This window comes from Oncorhynchus nerka, linkage group LG27 (assembly GCF_034236695.1).
Source record: "Oncorhynchus nerka isolate Pitt River linkage group LG27, Oner_Uvic_2.0, whole genome shotgun sequence".
NCBI lineage: Eukaryota > Metazoa > Chordata > Actinopteri > Salmoniformes > Salmonidae > Oncorhynchus > Oncorhynchus nerka.
In genome coordinates, this window is record NC_088422.1 from 39,109,779 (window position 1) to 39,126,739 (window position 16,961).

The following is a 16,961-nucleotide window of genomic DNA, read 5'->3' on the forward strand; positions in this document are numbered from 1 at the left end:
TTAAGGTATCTTTACTTTTACTCAAGTATGACAATTGGGTACTTTTTCCACCACTGGCTGCATATCAACATCCTAGTGCAACCCTAGCAGCTGCCTCAACCACAACCCCCCCCCCCCCAAAAAAAAAATGTTGACCTCCCCTTTTCCAAATTCCCAATGAACCCCTGGTTGTATATGCAGAGTTTTGACATTACATTAGCCTTACAGTATAATTCCACGCAGATGCGTTAGAAAATAAATAAATTAAAGCATTTTTGCAAAGAGTTATGTGATATTAATATTGTTTTAACAGCTTTTTCCCCCCAGACTACTTTCTCCGCCCCTCCTCCATCAGCTGATGCTTGTAAATACGTTTAGTTGCCAGGAAGTAAACTAGTGTGCGTGCCAAGATGGAAAATGAAGGGACAAAACATCTCCAAGCTAAAATAATCGCGCTTTTGAGAGTATAGTAAATCTATTTTCAAGGTAGCTAAATCGTTTTATTTCTAGTACCTGTTAAGCAGTTTGAAAGTTGTTAGCTAGCTAGCTACTAGTAGCCAGCTTTAGCAATGTTTATTTTGAACACGAAGTTTATTGTTGATGCATGTCCACCGTTAACTTGTTTTGATGTTTGATTGACTAGCTTCAAGGATGAAATACCCTGCTAATCAAACGTTTTAGCTACATTAGCTACTGTAGTTAGCTTAGCAAGCTAGGTACAGTAACATCTTTATGTTTCTTGTTCCAAACAGGGTGGTTAATTCATTGTATATCCTTCTAAGCTAAGCTAGTAGCTAATGTTAGCTACTTAGCTAGCAAGTGCTCCACATTTCTCAACTAGAATAGGGTTCGCTTCTTAGATGACATATTTGCTGCCACCGATTTAAGAAGTGTGTTTGCATTTCTATTGTTCATGATTTGATCTAAAAAATATAGCTAGAAGACTGGAACGTATCAGCTTTGAACATGGATATTCATGAAAGAAGTCAACCATGGGGGAAGTTAGTAAAAGTGGACACTGAATCGGAAGTATTGCTTGTCAACAGGGAATGTACTGTCGGGCGAAGAAAAGGTACAATTAACATTCCACACAGTGACATTAACTCACTTCACCATATTGTAGGCTACTTTCTGAAATATATAGAAAGTTCTGTGGTAGGACACTAACTGTTATCTATAAATTATATAAATATTTAATGAGTTACTAAAATACCTGTTCTAAATATGAATGATTATTGCTCCCACAATAATAGTAATGTGTAAAATATATATTCTATAAGGCATGACACTTTAAAAAAAAACTAAATATAATCTATGTTGCTTGTTTTGAGGATCTGGTTTATAAATGTATTTTGATGTTTGTGACAAAAGACAACATGTCATAGACATGAGAGCCAGGCAGTGTCTGGGCTCTTTAATAAAATCAGTTAATTCAAGGCACAATGCCCAAGGTCACTAAACTTAGACACCCCCTCTGATGATATCAAAGGTGTCTATTGAGGACATGTGTGCAGAATGGTATGTTTTCTTTGTATGGATTTTGCTCAAGGAAAGGTTTAGTCTCTATTATATTGAATTCCAGGAGTCTGCTTTCCAATACAAGTGGTCTGAGTTTAATGAGCTAGTATGCTATGCACCATCCGAAATATGGTATAAAGGAAGGGTGTAAATATATCGACAATAAATCATCATAATCGTACAATCTCAGTCTAGTAATTTGAGCCGCCTCGTGAAAATATCAACTGCCCATTGCCTAAAGACATGTTTTCCTGGTATTTTAAAATGGATCATGAATAAGTCTTAATTGGCCTTGTTTATATTAACGTGACGTAAACAAAGTAATGCTTTTTACACGCGGTATAGCACAACAGCTCCATAAGGGAAAGGGGGATACCTAGTCAGTTGTACAACTGAATGCCTTCCACGGAAATGTCTTCCGCGTTTAACCCAACCCCTCTGAATAGGAGATGTACCTTAATCGACATCATAAGTAGCCTACCATACGAGAACATCTAGCTTATTCAAATCATGCTTAAAATAGTCATCTTAGACGATGTTGTGATTTTCTGTGCATTTTTATGAACCGTCATTTTCTTTCACCAGGCTGTGATCTTTCCTTTCCTGCTAGCAAACTGGTCTCGGGGGATCACTGTAAGATAGTCCAGGATGAGAGATCAGGGTTGGTGTGGCTAGAGGACATGAGGTATGAGGGGGGTCTCTAACAATATTTTTGTTGTGTGTTTTTTTTCTTTCTCTTCGGTCCTGTATAGCTTATAGGCTCAATGTGGGCCCATTTTCAAGGCTCGTCTGATCAATTCTGTATGTTTAACAATGCGACAACACGGTAATGTGAAGCATTTTACCTGTTAGCCTAATCAGGCTAAATAGATGTTAACCTGCGTTTTATGTTAGGTTTTATTATAAGAGAAAAATATGTTATGCAGATTGTCCTGTTTGTTGTGACTGGTCAGTGTATTTAATGGTAGATTGAACAGATCTAGGCCTGCACATCACAGTGTAGTCTAATTGTCAGTGTAAAGCAACCAGCTTGGAGGTAATGAAGCAAATGACACTAACCAGTAATTAGAGGTTGTGTTTTACCATGCTCTGAGTCAGCAAAGTATTCTCTACACACATCACTCTAGTGTCCGCGCACACACCCACTGCATTAGGCTATGCATCATTGAGCACAGTGGTAACTCTGTTTTGCTTTGAATATTGTGGAAACCTCTGCAATGGAAAGACTGAATGCGACAGTGTACTTACTCAATAGTGTAGGATACAATTCCATCCCTATACATCCCATGAAGAGAAGCTACTATTTAATCAATGCCCTGTTCATTGCTACTATAATAATAACTGCATCCCTAGTCTGGGATTTCTTCCAAGGCTGCTGATAAATCCACGACAGAAATGACTGACCAGTGTTGTTTTTTTTGTGTGTGTTTTTTTTCCCCCCACCCCTCTAGCACCAATGGTACAGTGATTAACATGTCAAAGCTGGTGAAAAAGCAGGTTCATATGCTGCAGAATGGAGACGTCATCTACTTTGTGTACAGGAAAAACGAGCCAGAGCTAAGTAGGTTTTTTTCCCTATATTGATTGGGGTGTTTCACTCTGTGGTCTCTTTGTTACTAAACCATAATGTTGGTTTCTCTGTTTTACATCGGTTATATCTCCTTAAGATAACTTCAATTAATTAGTTAAACAAACAGGGAGCACAGTTTAAAAAAAACGTTGGCGTGTGGTAGGCTGTATAAAGAATATAACGTTTTTCTTAAGTTTCTTCAGTAAGTGTATATAAATCAGTAGTTCATAGTGCATAAATGTCTTTTAGCCACTTGTTTTCCTGTGTATCTTCCACTGCTGACACCTTGGTTATATAATACATACGCAATTAACTTACATAATGTGTGTAAACTGAGTTGGACAAGTAGGTCAGCTAAACTCATTCTTGACCGATCAAAATAAGAGTAATATGTTCCCTTTTTGGGATATTTAATGAATTGTTCATGAAAGTTTGCCTCAACAACTGAGTAAAGTATAAGTATGGTGTGCAATCTTTTGCTCGTACAGATATTGCCTACATATATCAGTCCATAAAACCAGAGAGGACATTCTCACAAGACTCAATTTGTAAGTAGGTAATACCCAAATCAATGTGATGTTTGACTGCGACCTCTGTATCCTTTTCATGAAAAACATTTGTAGGCTCATTAGCTTGTTTGTTGCTTACCACCCTTTTCTCATCCTGTCAGGCGACGCCACCAAATGCTCAGATATGCAGCAGAAAGCCCAACCCTGCACTGTTCCAGCAGCAGTGTCTGTGGAGCCATTCCTGGTTGGACCTCCATGGGAACAGCAGGCCTTAGAGGAGCCCCAGCCCTCCACCTCCTCCCACCTCTTCCACACATTCTCCCCCTCCACAGCATGTTCCTCTGCAGCCTCCCTCCTGCACTCCTCTGCCTCAGGTAGGCTTTCCATCTGGCCTGTGCTTGCTCTATATTTTGGTTAATTGTAAAGTCAAATTTTTTAACCGATATAGCATGTCTCCCTTGAATTGTGCCAGCTTTGTTCACTGTCCTTTACCTTTTTCAAAATCCCCAAATTCAAGGGCGGCTCTGGACAACTGATAATATGATAGACTTTATCCGATTTGATCAGACTTATATGGCCACTACTACTCCTGCTATTCAAGGGTAGGCACAGGTAACTGAATGTGCACCAATCTCATGGGCTTTTGATAATTCTTGGTCTCTCAGGTTCCGAGGGTCCTAAATGTGCTGCATCCTCTGTAGGCAAGGCTGAGGAGCCCAACTCTAACCTCCTCTGCTCAACAGACGTGCCACAGACTGAAGCCCAGAGCAGACTCCCAATGCTGGAAGAGGGGGACATGGAGCCAGAGAGAAAGAGGAGGAAAACTGACAGTGCTGGTCAGTGTCATTACCTTGTGGGGTCTTGATACTTGGTTGGTGACGCTTGATTGTAACAGTTTTCCCCCTTTTCCTTCCCTAGATAAGAACTATGATTTTGGACTGCCACATACTTCCAGTATTGAGGTGGTGGGCCCGGGCCCAGCTAAGGGAACTCTTATCACGGATCTATTGGGAAAAGCTGCCGTGACTGTGGAAGGAGCCACGACTGACAAAATGGAGGAGTCCCTCACCTGTATCATCTGTCAGGACCTACTTCATGACTGTGTCAGGTACAGCAAGACTCTACCTACTACTACTAAATTAGAAAATAGGCCCACTCCACATTTTCATTGCTTGTGGCTCCTCGCAGCAGATGAAAATAACTGTTTAAATAAATATAATATATAGTCATATAAACAACACACAACATTGTGTAATTCCATTCTGTAAGACAGAAAGCTGCCTCCGCTGCATTGTTCATGTTATCATCTCCCCGTGCGTCTCCCAACTAGCCTGCAGCCCTGTATGCACACCTTCTGTGCTGCGTGTTACTCTGGCTGGATGGAGCGCTCGTCTCTCTGCCCCACCTGTCGCTGCCCCGTGGAGAGGATCCGCAAGAACCACATCCTCAACAACCTGGTGGAGGCCTACCTTATCCAGAACCCAGGTTTGTATCCAATCTGCCCTACTCTACCCTTGGACCCTCATTATCACTACTGGGGATGGTAACACGGCATTTCTGCATCTTGTCGTATGTGTTTCTCCTTGTCCTGAATATCTGTACAGGGCTAGCCTATAAAAAACATATGTGGGCCTTTTGTTTGTACCATCTCTTTTTGTGTGTGGATAAAGCATTGCAATATTGACCCTGTGTGTCCACAGAGAAGTGTCGCAGTGAGGAGGACCTGAAGAGCATGGACGGCCACAACAAGATAACTCGGGACATGCTGCAGCCAAAGATTGAGCGTTCCTTCTCTGATGAAGAGGGCAGCTCTGATTATCTCTTTGAGCTCTCGGACAATGACAGCGACGCCTCCGATATCAGGTCAGACAAAAGAGTAGCTGTGTGTATGCGTGAGAGTGTTTGTGGTCTTGTGTGTACAGTATGTGACCGAGTGTGTGTGTGTGTGACTGTGTTGTGTTTTTCTCCCACTGAAACCTTTTCTCCTTGTTCCTGTTGTGTGTCCATAGCCAGCCCTTTGTGATGTGCAGACAGTGTCCAGGCTACAGGAAGGAGGTTAGCCAGGTTCTGTGGGCCATAGGGCCAGCTTCTCTAGGACCAGCCCCACCAACTCCTGAGGACAGGGCTGGGAAACCCCTTGGAGAGAGGCCATCAACATCATCAACACGCTCTGACTTCCCCACTACAGGTTACTGAACTGTGCCGAACTGTTGATCACAATAATGGATGACCTTTTTGTATAGTGATTTTATATCTGATATGTAATCGTTCTACATTGTGTGATCAAATTGGCTATCAAAATGTTGCACTCGTCTGAACACAGAAATGTGTTGGTCAGATGCGCTACAAGCATTCCATCTGCAGATTCTACAACAGTACAGTGTGCACCTTTCAGGGCCTCGACCCAGATGATATGCGTATGTGTCCCACTGAAATGTTTCCCTTTGTGTCCTGTCCTCCTGCAGCTCCTCGAGAGTACACGTGTCCTCCTCAGGGCAGCCATGTCATCTGCACCTGCTGCCTGCAGCCCATGCCAGACCGCCGCACCGAACTCTCCTCTCAGCAATGTGAGTGGCCCACAGGCCTGTCAGTCAATGTTCATGGACCAACGGCACGGTTGCCTTGGCTGAATGTGCTGATGGGTGTGGTTCTTTGTGTTGGGCAGGTGTGGCGTGCCAACGGCCCTTCTGCCACATGTACTGGGGCTGCCAGAGGATCGGCTGTCAAGGCTGCCTAGCATGTTTCAATGGTTTGTCTCTGCTCTAGTACTCCTAAGGGCTAGATTTACTAAGCACTGGTTCAGTTTGTCCCAGATATTTTCCAAGGGTAAATAAAGAATACAAGGTTGAACAAAATGGTAATTTAAGGTTAAAGGGATAGTTCGTGATTTTGGCATTCCAATTAACTCATGGATACAATTTGTATGTCTCTGCGTCCAGTATGAAGAAAGTTAGAGGTAGTTTCGTTAGCCAACGCTAACTAGCGCTAGCTTAACGCCAAGACTGGAAGTCTTCGGGCATAGAGCTGTACCTGAAGACTTCCAGTCTTTGCGCTAAGCTAGTTAGCATTGGCTCACGAAATTACCTCTAACTTCCTTCATACCTGATGCAAATACATACAATTTTTATCCACAAGTTCATTGCCAAAATCCCAAACTAAGTTGTAGTACTTAATCGCAAATAAGTTTGTGGAGATTTGTTTAATTGACCTTAGAAAATAACCGGTACAAACTTCACACTGGGCTATTGAACAGCCATCACGAACATTGAGTGGCTGCTGCCAACATACTGACTCAAATCTCTAGCCACTTTCATAATAAAAAATTAGATGTAATAAATGTATCACTAGTCACTTTAAACAATGCCACTTTATATAATGTTTACATACCCTACATTACTCATCTCATATGTATATACTGTACTCTATACCATCTACTGCATCTTGCCTATGCTGCACGGCCATCGCTCATCCATATATTTATATGTACATATTCTTACTCTTTCCTTTACACACGTGTGTGTGTGTATATAAGGTAGTTGTTGTGAAATTGTTAGATTACATGTTAGATATTACTGCACGGTCGGAACTAGAAGCACAAGCATTTCCCTACACTCGCATTAACATCTGCCAACCATGTGTATGTGACCAATAAAATGTGATTTGATGCTTAGTTAACCAGGCCTTTTGGGTGATTTCCAAGGTAACACTATCATTTTGGAAAGTTTGACAATGGTGGTTGCAAATGGAAATTTACCAAGATAGATTTCCTATATTGTCCCTATGTCTTACTCATCATTTGTTACTGAATCACATTACAGTAGCATGTTTACCAGTATGAGAAATATAATATCTGTGTCTTCTTCCACAGAACTCAACCTTACAGACAAATGTCTGGATGGTGTTCTGAACAGCAATAACTATGAATCAGAGATCCTCCAGGTACATCCTTTTTATACTCCTTGGCTCTAACCGTTGGTCTGTCTGGACACCCAGAAACAGTATGCACTATTTGGGGTGGTTTCCCAGATTCATCTTAGTCTTGGAGTAAAACACTATTTCAATGACGATTCTCCATTGAACATGCGTTTCAGTTTTTTTATGGCTCCTGAGTGGCGCAGCGGTCTAAGGCACTGCAGACACCCTGGTTCGAATCCAGGCTGTATCACAAGCGGCCGTGATTGGGAGTCCTATAGGGCGGAACACAATTGGCCCAGCGTCGTCCGGGTTTGGACTGTGTAGGCCGTCATTGTAAATAAGAATTAGTTCTTAACTGACTTGCCTAGTTACATAAAGGTTACATTAAAAGTACAATTTTGTTGTCCAGGACTAGTCCTACTCTGTGTCTGGGAAACCGGCTCCTTGTTACATAACTCAATTTAAGTGAGTGTATTTCATTTGCATTTGTTTAACTTCTCTACTATGGAGATCACTAAAGTCTAATACAGTGCCTTCAGAAAGTATTCAGACCCCTTGACTTTTTCCGCATTTTGTTACGTTACAGCCTTATTAAAAAAATGGATAACATTTTTTTTTTCCAATCTTACACACAATACCCCATAATGACAAAAAAAAACAAATGGAAATATTACATTTACATAAGTATTCGGACCCTTTACTCAGTACTTTGTTGTTGCACGTTTGGCAGCAAATACAGCCTCAAGTCTTCTGCTTACAGAATTACTTGTCAGCCAGAGGGATGTCGTGGAGGGACATGCTACAGGAGAGTCTTCGGGGCCTGCAACAGGGAACCTTCTATCTCTCTGGTCAGTCTTGACACTATCCTCTTCACCTCACGTAACTTGAGATTGGAAGCATTCCAGGTTGCCTTTTTTGCAGTTGCACTGCACATCTCAGAAAATTGCTACATCATAATAAAGTGTTTCTGAGGCACATCTGCAGATGTTATGAGATATGATCAACACACCTGCAAAAACGATAAGCTGGAACGCCACCATTAAGCTTCCCATCTTGAACATGGTTCTAAGTCGTACTGACAGTGCAGAGCATCCTTCCACCTCCCTTTGGAACACTAGTAACCCTCGCTCTCCAATTTTTCTACCCCAGATTATCGCATCAACAGTAATGCCATAATGTGTTTCTGCTGTGGCCTGCGTGCCTTCAAGGAGCTGGCCTACAAATATAGACAGAACATTCCTGGCTCGGAGCTCCCAGGTGAGAGAGCGCTGCCCACAACGACACAGCCTCTAACGACTGTAGACTGCGAGATGGCAATGAACTAGCATATCCAAATTATGACTGAAGCTTTATTTGTTTGATATTCTTTCCCCCAGTTGCCGTGACGTCTCGGCCTGACTGTTATTGGGGACGCAACTGCCGGACTCAAGTAAAGGCACACCACGCCACGTAAGTTACATGTGGCCATTATCTTCTGAATAGGTCTCCACAGTACAAGCTTATATGTGTACCAGTCAATAGTTTGGACACACCTACTTTTTTTTTTTTTGTGACTATATAAAAGAAACTATTTTCTACATTGTAGAATAATAGTGAAGACACAAACTATGAAATAACACATATGGCATCATGTAATAACCAAAAGTTTTAAACAAATCAAAATATATTTTATATTTGAGATTCTTCAAAGTAGTACCCTTTGCCTTCATGACAGCTTTGCACATGCTTGGCATTCTCTCAACTAGCTTATGAGACCGTCACCTGGAATGCCTTTAAATGAACCGGTGTTCCTTGTTAATTTGAGGAATTTCTTTCCTTAATGCGTTTTGAGCCAATCAGTTGTGTTGTGACAAGGTAAGGGTGGTATACAGAAGCCCTATTTGGTAAAAGACCAAGTCCATATTATGGCAAGAACAGCTCAAATAAGCAAAGAGGAGCGACAATCCATCATTATTTTAAGACATGAAGGTCAGTCAATCCGGAACATTTCAAGAACTTTGAAAGTTTCTTCAAGTGCCGTCGCAAAAACCTTCAAGCGCTATGATGAAACTGGCTCTCATGAGGACCGCCACAGGAAAGGAAGACCCAGAGTTACCTCTGCTGCAGAGGATAAGTTTGTTAGAGTTACCAGCCTTTCACCCCAAATAAATGGAGTGCATCCTCAGATGACCTGGCCTCCACAATCACCCTAACTCAACCCAATTGAGATGGTTTGGGATGAGTTGGACCGTGGAGTGAAGGAAAAGCAGCCAACAAGTGCTCCGCAAATATGGGAAATTCTTCAAGAGTGTTGGAAAAGCATTCCTCATGAAACTGGTTGAGAGAATGCCATGAGTGTGCAAAGCTGTCAAGGCAAAGGGTGGCTACTTTAAAGAATTTCAAATATATTTTGATTTAACACTTTTGGGGGGGGTTACTACATTTTTCTATATGTTATTTCATAGTTTTGATGTCTTCACTATTCTACAAAGTAGAAAATAGTACAAATTAAATAAAACCCTTGGAATGAGTAGGTGTGTCAACTTTTGACTGATACTGTGTGTATAGTTGTGTGGTCTGTTAGAGGCTTCAATGTGGCTGTACATGTATTTTACCAGCAGGGGGCACTGTTGTATCAGCTTGGCCAATAACACCTGCTAGTAGAGGAAAGCTGCAATCACTTCACTGCAGCTCTGGTTCATGATGTGACACATTTGTATTGTTTCCTTTTCACCTTGTTGCAGGAAATTCAACCACATATGTGAGCAGACGCGTTTCAAGAGCTGAAGAGCCTTGTGGGTGACCTGCTATGCAAGGCTCCTCTCCAATCACTGGAGCAAAGACTGACTTCCAAGGATCTCCTGTATTACTCTCTGTCTCTATACAAAGTAGTCATTTTTTTCCTCCCTCCCTTATTAAGCAGCTCTTTGCCCTGAGGTAAAGTGTCTCTCTCTTATAATAACTTGTAGTTCCCTAACAGGTTCTATAGACTTCGTATTTGATTATATGCCGAAATTACAATCAAACTCTTTTGAGAAGACTGGCTAGGTAATGATTAGCCCAGTCTTATAGGCATAGTAGGGTGGGATAGTACTATGCACTCCACACAGTAGGACCGGATTCCCCTATATGATGATGATGATGGACTAATATCTTATGAGGAATATGATCAGCACCCTTCATTGCAGTATCATGTTCTTTTGGGTACATGATCATATGACTAGTTTGAGGGATATATATATATATTTTTAAATACACTGAGAACAATTGAAAATAAGAATTTGTTCTTAACTGACTTGCCTAGTTAAATAAAGGTAAATAAAAAAATATGTGTACAGTTACACACTGGATGAAATGGCATCTTTTGTGACCGTAGCTTAGAAGGCGTAAATATATTGATATTAGTAAGCCGTTGACACTTTTTCTATTTCCGTGTGCCTGAGTAGTTGGCACCAAAAAAAAGGATGAATTGATTTTGTTTTTCTCTCTCAACTTGTGGTGTAGTGCTTTAGATATCTTGGAGAATTCTGTATTTGAAAGCTTCCTACTTTTGTGAAAATAGAGCAGCAAATGGTGTTCTAAATTGTATTCATATGTTGGAACCTTCCCCCAAACCTACTAGGTAGAATCACAGCTATGTTGTCTAAAGACTTCACATGCATATATAGACATTGAGGCTTCTTGTGGTTTCTATCTCTCTCTCACACACACAAGAAAAAGTATGTGAACCCTTGTAAATACCAGGGTTTCTGCATAAATTGGTCATAACATTTGATCTGATCTTCATCTAGGTCACAACAATAGACAAACACAGTCTGCTTAAACTAACACACAGGCAATTATACATGTTGTCTTTATTGAACACACCGTGTAAACATTCACAGTGCAGGATGGGAAAAGTATGTGAACCCTTGGATTTAATAACTGGTTGACCCTCCTTTGTCAGCAATAACCTCAACCAAACATTTTCTGTAGTTGCAGATCAGACCTGCACAACGGTCAGGAGGAATTTTGGACCATTCCTCTTTACAAAACTGTTTCTGTTCAGCAATATTCTTGGGATGCCTGGTGTGAACTGCTCTCGAGGTCATGCCACAGCATCTCAATCAGGTTGAGGTCAGGACTCTGACTGGGCCACTCCAGAAGGTGTATTTTCTTCTTTTGAAGCTATTGTTGTTGATTTTACTTCTGTGTTTTGGGTCGTTGTCCTGTTGCATCACCCAATAGCATAACATTCTCCAGCAAAATATCCTGATAAACTTGGGAATTCATTTTTTCATCAATGATCGCAAGCTGTCCAGGCCTCGAGGCAGCAAAGCAGCCCCAAACCATGATGCTCCCTCCACCATACTTTACAGTTGGGATTAAGTTTTGATGTTTGGTGTGCTGTGCCTTTTTTTTTCTCCTCACATAGTGTTGTGTGTTCCAAACAACTCAACTTTAGTTTCACCTGTCCACAGAATATTTTGCCAGTAGCGCTGTGGAACATCCAGGTGCCCTTTTGCAAACTTCAGATGTGCAGCAATGTTTTTTGTTTTTTTTGGACAGCAGTGGCTTCTTCCGTGGTGTCCTCCCATGAACACTATTCTTATTTAGTGTTTTATGTTTTGTAGACAACAGAGAAGTTAGCATGTTCCAGAGATTTCTGTAAGTCTTTAGCTGACACTAGGATTCTTAACCTCATTGCAAGAGCACAGCGCAGAATGCTCAATCATCTTTGCAGGATGGCCACTCCTAGGGAGATTAGCAACAGTGCTGAACTTTCTCCATTTTATAGATAATTTGTCTTACTGTGGACTGATGAACATCAAGGCTTTTAGAGATACTTTTGTAACCCTTTCCAGCTTTATGCAAGTCAACAATTCTTAATCTTAGGTCTTCTGAGATCTCTTTTGTTCAAGGCATGGTTCACATCAGGCATTTCTTCTTGTGAATAACAAACTCACATGTTGTGAGTGTTTAATAAGGCAAGGCAGCTCCAACCAACATCTCCAATCTCTTCTCGTTGATTGGACTCCAGGTTAGCTGACTCCAATTAGCTTTTGGAGAAGTCATTAGCCTTGTGGATTCACGTACTTTTTCCCAGCCTACACTGTGAATGTTTAAATGGTGTATTCAATATAGACAAGAAAAATACAATGTGTGTGTTATTAGTTTAAGCACACTGTCTATTGTTGTGACTTAGAGGAAGATCAGATCAAATTTGATGACCAATTTTATGCAGAAATCCAGGTAATTCCAAAGGGTTCACATACTTTTTCTTGCCACTGTATGGATGACAAAGATATTCAGTGGCACCAGTTTGAATTCAGACAGCTTCCACATATTAATAAGACGGTGCAATTTGTGTTTATTGGAAAAGGGAGGTTATACTTAATTTTGGGAAAAGGGGATTTCTGCTGAGTTCCTTTGGATTTCCCGACAAGGGCAAAAAGCCATGTACAAGCTAAGCATAATAGGGCTGATTGAGAATCCATGGGATAGTTAGTTGTATAGGATTTCAGTTTGTCAGGCGGGGATAATGAGGGTTATATGTTGAAATGTTGTTTTATCTGAGGCTGGGAAAGGCCGGGGTGTTCAGTTATATGCTTTGCTCGGGATAATCAACGTAAAGCAGATTTATTTCTTTTTTTCTTTTAAGTAGTGTATTAGAGAAGCTTTCTCAGCTCTGAACTAGTAGTTACGGCCAATGCAGGTTTTTTGTTTGTTAGAATGCACAATGGTTTGTTAGACTTGGGTTCGGGGGGGTAGAATTGTTCCTCCTTTTTTGCATTGTTAGGTTAGTGGTGTTGGCTAAACATGTTGATTTAAGCCAACAACTTGATCATACTGGGTGTATTATACTTGTTAGTAAGGATTACTATTCTGTATTGTTTTGCAGAACCCCCCCCCAGGTAGTAATATGTTAAACTTGACACCTCTGCTTTGTATTCCAGTTCATACGATGAGTACATGTTTTTGGACATATGTTGCCGTATTGAAGTGTAACCTTGGAGCATTTTGTATCGATCTTATAACAAAACTTATCCGTTTTTGTTTTTTTGTGCGGTGTTTATTGTTTTGGAGAAACAGAGAACAAATGCCATGGTTTGGTTAAACCTAAATTGGTGCAAATTTCCTGTATTAAGTTGAGGAAATACTACATTGCTGTTTGAATTCTAACTTGTTTAGGGTGTTTTCACTGTCAGACAAAGTGTTGCATTTACACAGTACTCACTTGTCTCTTACCATTATCTTTAAAATAGTGACCATTATCGTTAAATTAGTGACCAATCATATGAAAGTCTAATCGGCCCAGTGTCTGCAGACCTTTTAGGCTAGCAAGAATGCCCTGATATACTATTTTCTTATGTGCCCTTTTATATATTAAAAATAACTTGTGTTGTTAGTAGTGAAGGAAAGTACAGCATTTTGGGGGGAGGGTTGGGGGTATAGTCATTAAAGTGAAAAAAATTACTTTGCAAGAAATGAAATGAAGAGGTTATTCACTTTGATCCAATATCTTGTGTATTCTGTGTAATTAAAAAAAAAATGTTTTGTTGATTTTTGTAAATTGTGACATTAAATTACAACATGGATTTAATATGGAAAAAGTAGAATGTCCAAACTGTTAGATCTATTTACAAGCAAGACTAGCTTTGAGGGTATTTGCTTCTAATTCAGCTCGCACACATTGACCAATTTGAATCACTCATTTGAACATTTAGGCTGGGATTCAATCTGATTGTGGGTTATAGGCATTGCGGGTTTTAAAAGCAATGTTCGCGGAGATCCCATTAACGGTAAATGCTGCATATGTCGGCTCAATCAGAAATTGCCTTTAAAAGCTGCAATGCCCATAACCTGCGATCGGCACCCAACTGTTCTTTTGATGACACACAAGATTACAATTAGGTGGGGATTCAAACAAACACCGATTAATGACCTGTGCACAGCGATAGATTGAAGGCAATTGCCCAAACATTCATGGAGATTAAATTAGCTGTAAAGTCCACAGATGTCTGTCTGCTCAAGCAGATATGACCTTAGTCTATCACAGTTTACTGGTCCTTTGTGTTTGATTCCCAGTCCCAAGCTGAACTGTAATAAGCACTGAGGAAAAGGTGGAGAATACGACTTCTTTTATTCTCGATTACGGCATCTGTTGAGAAACGTCCTTGTGCAATCAATGTGTGTGCAACTCGGGATTGGTGCTGTAACTCGACCTACAGTGCATTTGGAAAGTATTCAGACCCCTTGACTTTCCACATTTTGTTATGTTACGGCCTTATTCTCAAATGGATTTTAAAAATTTAAATCCCCCTCAATCTACACGCTACCTCAATGACAAAGCGAAAACTGTGACATTTTTACAAATGTATTAAAAATAAATAAAAACTGACTCGATTTAAGCTCAGGTGCATCCTGTTTCCCATTCGTCATCCAAGAGATGTTTCTACAACTTGGAGTCCACCTGTGGTAAATTCAATTGAATGGACGTGATTTGGAAAGGTTCCACAGTTGACGGTGCATGTCAGAGAAAACACCAAGCCATGAGTTTGAAGGAATTGTCTGTAGTGTTCTGAGGCACAGATCTGGGGAAGGATGCCAAAGAATGTCTGCAGCATTGAAGGTCCACAAGAACACAGTGGCCTCCATCGTTCTTAAATGGAATAAGTTTGGAACCACCAAGACTCTTCCTAGAGCTGGCTGCCTGGCCAAACTGAGTAATTGGGGGAGGAGAGCCTTGGTCAGGGAGGCAGGTGACCCAGAACCCGATGGTCACTCTGTGGAGATTGTTGCCCTTCTGGAAGATTCTCGCAGCACTCCACCAATCAGGCCTTTATGGTAGATGGAAGCCACTCCTCAGTAAAAGGCACATGACAGCCCACTTGGAGTTTGCCAAAAGGAACCTGAAGGACTTTCAGACAATGAGAAATGAGATTCTCTGGTCCGATGAAACCAAGATTGAACTGGCACCATCCCTACGGTGAAGCATGGGGATGTTTTTCCGCAGCGGAGGAAACTTGGCACCATCCCTACGGTGAAGCATGGGGATGTTTTGCCGCAGCGGAGGAAACCTGGCACCATCCCTACGGTGAAGCATGGGGATGTTTTTCCTGCAGCGGAGGAAACCTGGCACCATCCCTACGGTGAAGCATGGGGATGTTTTCCTCCCTACGGTGAAGCATGGGGATGTTGTTCCTGCAGCGGAGGAAACCTGGCACCATCCCTACGGTGAAGCATGGGGATGTTTTTCCGCAGCGGAGGAAACCTGGCACCATCCCTACGGTGAAGCATGGGGATGTTTTTCCTGGCAGGAAACCATCCCTACGGTGAAGCATGGGGATGTTTTTCCGCCCTGGCACCATCCCTACGGTGAAGCATGGGGATGTTTTTCCGCAGCGGAGGAAACCTGGCACCATCCCTACGGTGAAGCATGGGGATGTTTTTCCTGCAGCGGAGGAAACCTGGCACCATCCCTACGGTGAAGCATGGGGATGTTTTTCCTGCAGCGGAGGAAACCTGGCACCATCCCTACGGTGAAGCATGGGGATGTTTTTGCGCAGCAGCGACTGGGAGACTAGACAGGATCGAGGGAAATAATGAACGGAGCACCTTCCAACAGGACAGCGACCATAAGCACACAGCCAAGACAATGCAGGGGCAAGTCTCAATGTCCTTGAGTGGCCCGGACTTGAACCCGATCGAGTATCTGAAAATAGCGATGCTCCCTATCCAACCTGACAGAGCTTGAGAGGATCTGCAGAGAAGAATGGGAGAAACTCCCCAAATTAGGTGTGCCAAGCTTGTAGAGTCATACCCAAGAAGACTCAAGAAAGTAAACACTGCCAAAAGTACTGAAAATAGTCTAAATACTTATGTAATTGTAATTTCAGTTTATTTGTAATAAATTTGCTATGTCATTATTGGGTATTATGTGTAGGTTGAAGGGGGGAAAAAAACAATCAATTTTATAATAAGCCTGTAATGTTACAATGTGAAAATTCAAGGGGTCTGAATACTTTCCGAATGCACTGTATGTAACCTAACGATATACCCTCATTGTGATGACTGTTTAGTGGCAATATTTCCACCCCCGCACCCATGGTTTTTTGGGTGGAGATAAAGGGGGACAAATAATGGGCCCGCTTTCTGCCCAAGGCCCTTAGCTCATGTCTTAAGTCGTGGTTTCCCTGTTGTGGGTTCACACTGTGGCATTCCTGAGAGGCTCAGGCCCTAGCTCAGCAAAACCTTCCCCCGCCAGCCGATCCCTCCCCACAGCAGAGCTGAACCTTAATTATTTCTAACAGGAGGATCTGGGCACCCTAAGCCAACAACAGTGCAAACCGCCGATCCGGAATTGGTGTTAAGGAGGCTTTGGGGGGGTGCTTTGCATTCTCTCCGAGAGAAACTATGTATTCTAGGGAAAATATTTACTCACTTTGTGATGGTGTCTGGACCAAGCTGATCTGTACTAACAGTATGACCAGTTAGTAAGTAGAAAAGGG

The 16,961-nt window shown here is 41.7% G+C and overlaps 1 protein-coding gene across 3 annotated transcripts; it reads left to right on the forward strand.

Annotated features, from left to right (window-relative positions):
• The first annotated feature begins 355 nt into the window (after positions 1-355).
• On the forward strand, positions 356-14,053 carry LOC115111752 (checkpoint with forkhead and ring finger domains, E3 ubiquitin protein ligase). 3 transcript variants are annotated; one of them, XM_029638127.2, is made up of 18 exons: positions 356-465; positions 916-1,051; positions 2,083-2,182; positions 2,949-3,058; positions 3,556-3,615; positions 3,738-3,950; positions 4,242-4,412; positions 4,495-4,684; positions 4,907-5,061; positions 5,277-5,439; positions 5,586-5,764; positions 6,042-6,143; positions 6,242-6,325; positions 7,445-7,515; positions 8,252-8,339; positions 8,641-8,748; positions 8,868-8,940; positions 10,215-14,053. In XM_029638127.2, the coding sequence occupies exons 2-18, from the start codon at positions 946-948 to the stop codon at positions 10,255-10,257; spliced, it is 2,016 nt and encodes a 671-aa protein (XP_029493987.2). In that variant the 5' UTR covers positions 356-465; positions 916-945; the 3' UTR covers positions 10,258-14,053. The 3 variants fall into 3 exon arrangements, with proteins under 3 accessions (XP_029493987.2, XP_029493989.2, XP_029493990.2); XM_029638129.2 differs by having other exon boundaries at positions 357-465; positions 4,320-4,412; XM_029638130.2 differs by lacking the exon at positions 916-1,051 and having other exon boundaries at positions 357-465.
• Positions 14,054-16,961: the final 2,908 nt, after the last annotated feature.

What these genes read in the sequence shown, in the direction of transcription:
- LOC115111752 (XM_029638127.2), top strand. Translation starts at nt 946, where the DNA reads ATGGATATTCATGAAAGAAGTCAACCATGGGGGAAGTTAGTAAAAGTG. An exon ending in CTACTTCATGACTGTGTCAG is followed by an intron (nt 4,685 to 4,906) that starts GTACAGCAAGAC and finishes TCTCCCAACTAG; the next exon opens with CCTGCAGCCCTGTATGCACA. An exon ending in GGGAACCTTCTATCTCTCTG is followed by an intron (nt 8,340 to 8,640) that starts GTCAGTCTTGAC and finishes TTTCTACCCCAG; the next exon opens with ATTATCGCATCAACAGTAAT.